Source organism: Austrofundulus limnaeus, unplaced genomic scaffold (assembly GCF_001266775.1).
Source record: "Austrofundulus limnaeus strain Quisiro unplaced genomic scaffold, Austrofundulus_limnaeus-1.0 Scaffold106, whole genome shotgun sequence".
Lineage (NCBI taxonomy): Eukaryota > Metazoa > Chordata > Actinopteri > Cyprinodontiformes > Rivulidae > Austrofundulus > Austrofundulus limnaeus.
Window position 1 is genome coordinate 806,434 of NW_013952508.1, and position 3,678 is coordinate 810,111.

At 36.4% G+C, this 3,678-nt stretch overlaps 1 protein-coding gene across 1 annotated transcript in view; it reads left to right on the forward strand.

Annotated features, from left to right (window-relative positions):
* Window positions 1-1,303: 1,303 nt before the first annotated feature.
* The window catches only part of LOC106521299 (SUN domain-containing ossification factor), a gene marked incomplete in the record, with an annotated part of 34,261 nt that continues 31,886 nt past the window's right edge, over window positions 1,304-3,678 (forward strand). The window contains 1 exon segment of the mRNA XM_014013817.1: window positions 1,304-1,547. Coding sequence (XP_013869271.1) covers window positions 1,480-1,547 — 68 coding nt within the window.

Sequence of the window (3,678 nt, forward strand, 5' to 3'; positions counted from 1 at the left end):
TATATATACTGTATATAGATGCAGGAAGACACAAGGAGAGAACAGAGAGAACCGGATGTGGTGTATGAACTCAATGCTCCACTGAGGACTGGGGCTGATGGGAGAAGTGTCTGCAGCTGTGGCAGGTGAAGCAGACAGCAGGTGTTGGCCGGTGGCTGACTGAAGAGCAGACTAAACTGTGGAAAGGCAGAAACACAGGGAGGCAACGAACTAACTAAACACAAAGAAAATTCAGAAATCAAACACCAGAAGAAACAAACATGAAAATAAACATTAAAACAAACACTGATTGTGATAATAACTTTAACAATAAAAAAAATCACAAATTAAACATTGAAGCACACCACAAACTCTATCCAGCTGTTTCAGTCCCAAACGTTTCCTAGATGTTTTAGTCATGTTTTTAACCTTATTTGAAACCATTTCCAAGCAGAATTCAATATAAACCACAACACGAGGTGTTGTACCTTGAAATACACACAGAAACTATCATAAAATATAGAAATAATATTTAGAACTGAACATAAAAAACAAATGTGTTTGTCCTTTGTTTTCTGCAATCATCCGAGGTGAATTTTCAAGACTTAAAAATGTTTCAAAATTGAGTTGAGAGCGCCCTCTAGTGTCAGATTCATAAATGTTTTTTGTTGAGAGAAGCTGTGAAGTGTGGCAAAGTTTTATAACAAAGTCTCGCGATACTTGGCTTTCGTATCTTTATATACTTTTTCCACAATATGCATTAGAAAATAAAGGTTTCGAAATTATCCCAAGTAGTTCTTTTTTCCCCAAAAATCTTTATTTACAAGTTTTCACTACACAACAAAAAGGTACCAGTAATTGCATTGAATAATTACATTAAAAAGGCGCTTTATGAAATGAGTAAACATAACATTTACAGTAAAAAAGAACAAAAGAACATAAGTTAAGGGCCAGCATCAAGTATTGTATTATCTTTTAAATGTAAATAATGGTTTATTCAAGGAAATTAAAACTTTCCAAAAATGAAATAAATTTACCTGCTTCCCTCTACAAACTTTAAAGACTTTACGTAAATCATTCATGTAATTATCGCCGTAAATATCACAATTAATATCACTCGGAGGAATAATCAAACACATACATATCGCATTAATACTAGTAAACTTAAAAAAAAAAAAAAAACATTATAAGGTTTGAGACAAATAAACTCCGCATATTTCGGGTGACCCGGTCAAACAAAACAAGCTCTCCTGACGTTTGAACGGCGCAGACGCATTGCTGCGCTCTGATTGGACGATTCGCGCTGACGCTCAGACGTAGCAGGTTATGTGTGTGAAGGGAAACAACATCACAGTTAGCCAGGAAAGTAATGGTCGGTAAAGTTAACGGAATACAGCCGTATTGTTTTCCGGGTTTTCGTCGGAGAAGACAACAACTAAAAGGATAAACGTTTATTTCGTGTTCGGCGAGGATGTCTGTCCCGGGCCCGGCAGGAGACGGATGAAGATGACACAACTGTTGTTGTGGCGAATTGTGTCAGTGTCGCTATGTGTAGCTGTGGTCTGTTGGTGAGTTTTGTCTGTGTCCTGTCCTGTTGAAAACAGTTTTTTTTATTCATTATAAAGCTGTGGTTAAAAACGAACCAAGTCTCAGTGTGGTAGCTTGCTGCTAGCATCCATGACGTTAGGCTGTGTGATGTGGCACCTGGCTGACCTCTGACCTGTTAGCTTCAGCTGCTAAAGTTTCAACAGGCTAAAGTTAGCGGTAGATAAGAAACTCAGACCTGTTGCTGCGCTTTACATCATCATAAGATGCGAAATAAGCAGAGTTTTACCGACTGTTGTGAGTCTCTTTCTAATAAACACCTGACCAAAGACGCTCTGCTGTACAGCCATGACTGCTAGAGTCCATGTTAGCCACAGATTAGATTGATCAGGACTGGATTATGGGTCTTTCATAGCAGTAATCTCTGAGGAGATTTAGCAGCAAAGCCAACACTGAGATGTGGGATTTTTATGGACTTTAGCGGTGATGTTAGAGGATAATAACATAATGATACACACTGACTGCTGCACTTGAGACAAGAGAGGAACAGCTCAGATATGGCATTTCAAATAATGTGTTACTGATGTTGTTAAGGCCTACAGACACCTGCTTTTAGTCCTAAAGACACAAACAGGGACTATTACATTTGTGTCAGAATATTCTTGGTTAATGTAGAGATGTGGTTCTTCTTGTCAGTGTGCATTGCCAAAGCAATGCACACTATTGTGATTCGTTTCCCATCCAAGTCATCTCAACTTTGCCATGCTTCTCCTCCTGCATGCTTTGTCCTAGAGCTGCCATTGTAATTTATATCTGTAAAGCCCCAGTGCCAAATGATGGCTATGCCTTTTGGTGCCTGTAAAACTTATAGTTTTTGAAATATTGATGTTTAAAAAATTATAATAGCAGTCAATGGAGACTTGTATTGGTCAAATACTGCCCCCTGCTGCATCTACACAATATGGTACTGCACCGTAGTTTCATAATATTTAAAATCAGTGGTTCAGTGATTACAATATTAATATGATTGTATTTTGATGTTTTACTATAATATTGTCTTAATACTGATCTATTGTTGTAATATTATGCAGTTTAGTGTCAATAATTGTATTGGCAATGTGGCCTCTTTCTGCACACATACAAACCAACCCCTGCCACCACCTTCTGCACAACTCCATTGGTCTAATGGTCAATGTCATAGACTTTCATGTGGGAGATCAGGGTTCAAAACCCAGCTAATGCAACTTTAAGAAAAAATCTCTTCAAGCTTCATATTGTCACACAATTACCTTAATTACAAACACCTGCTGACGTGACAGACACAAGCTGGTATAGAAAACACATTCCAACTTGGTCAAAGTTCATTCTGCAAGTCCAATGCTGCAATGACATGCTACGTGGCAATGCACACTTGTTTTTACATCGTAAAAACCCATGTCTAGTTTAAGTTGTAGTTTGTCAGCCTCAGATATGATGTAACACAAATATCAGATGCTACACTCACACAATCTTTAGAATTTTATACAATTATTAACATCTTTCTCATCGATTAGGAAATCTTCTGATAGGTGTTTTCCATAGTTGTCACATTTTATTTTTAACTGTGATACAAAATGTTGAATTTCATTTTAACCTGGGGGACTAGCTGACAGGACTCATCCCTGTCTAATGAGGATTTTTTTAAAATGTCATTTAAGGGAAGAAACATTAAAAATAATTGGATCTTAAATTTTTACCTGATGGAAAGTTTAAAATTTTTAGTTTCAAATTGTATTTATTCATTTCATTTAAAAAATAAAACAAACAAAACAAAACACATTACATACAGCAAAACAATACAAATCAAATACAATTAAAGGCAGCAGCAGAAGAAAAAAAATCTTATATCGGCTCCTATTTACAACATACATTTATTAATTTCAAACAATAATAAACCAAATAATACAAAAACAAAAATGAAACTCCTCAAACAGTAACTCATGCAAATACAAATTAAATAATTTCATAAAGAAAAAAAATTGTGTAGGTCTTCTGGACGGGTTCTTCTCTAATGAAATGTTTCGTCTCTCCTCCAAGAGACTTCTTCAGTCTGAGAGTTTCAGGCAAAATTCAGGCTTTTAAGCCCTGCCTCCAGGTGACTGATACATCACATGG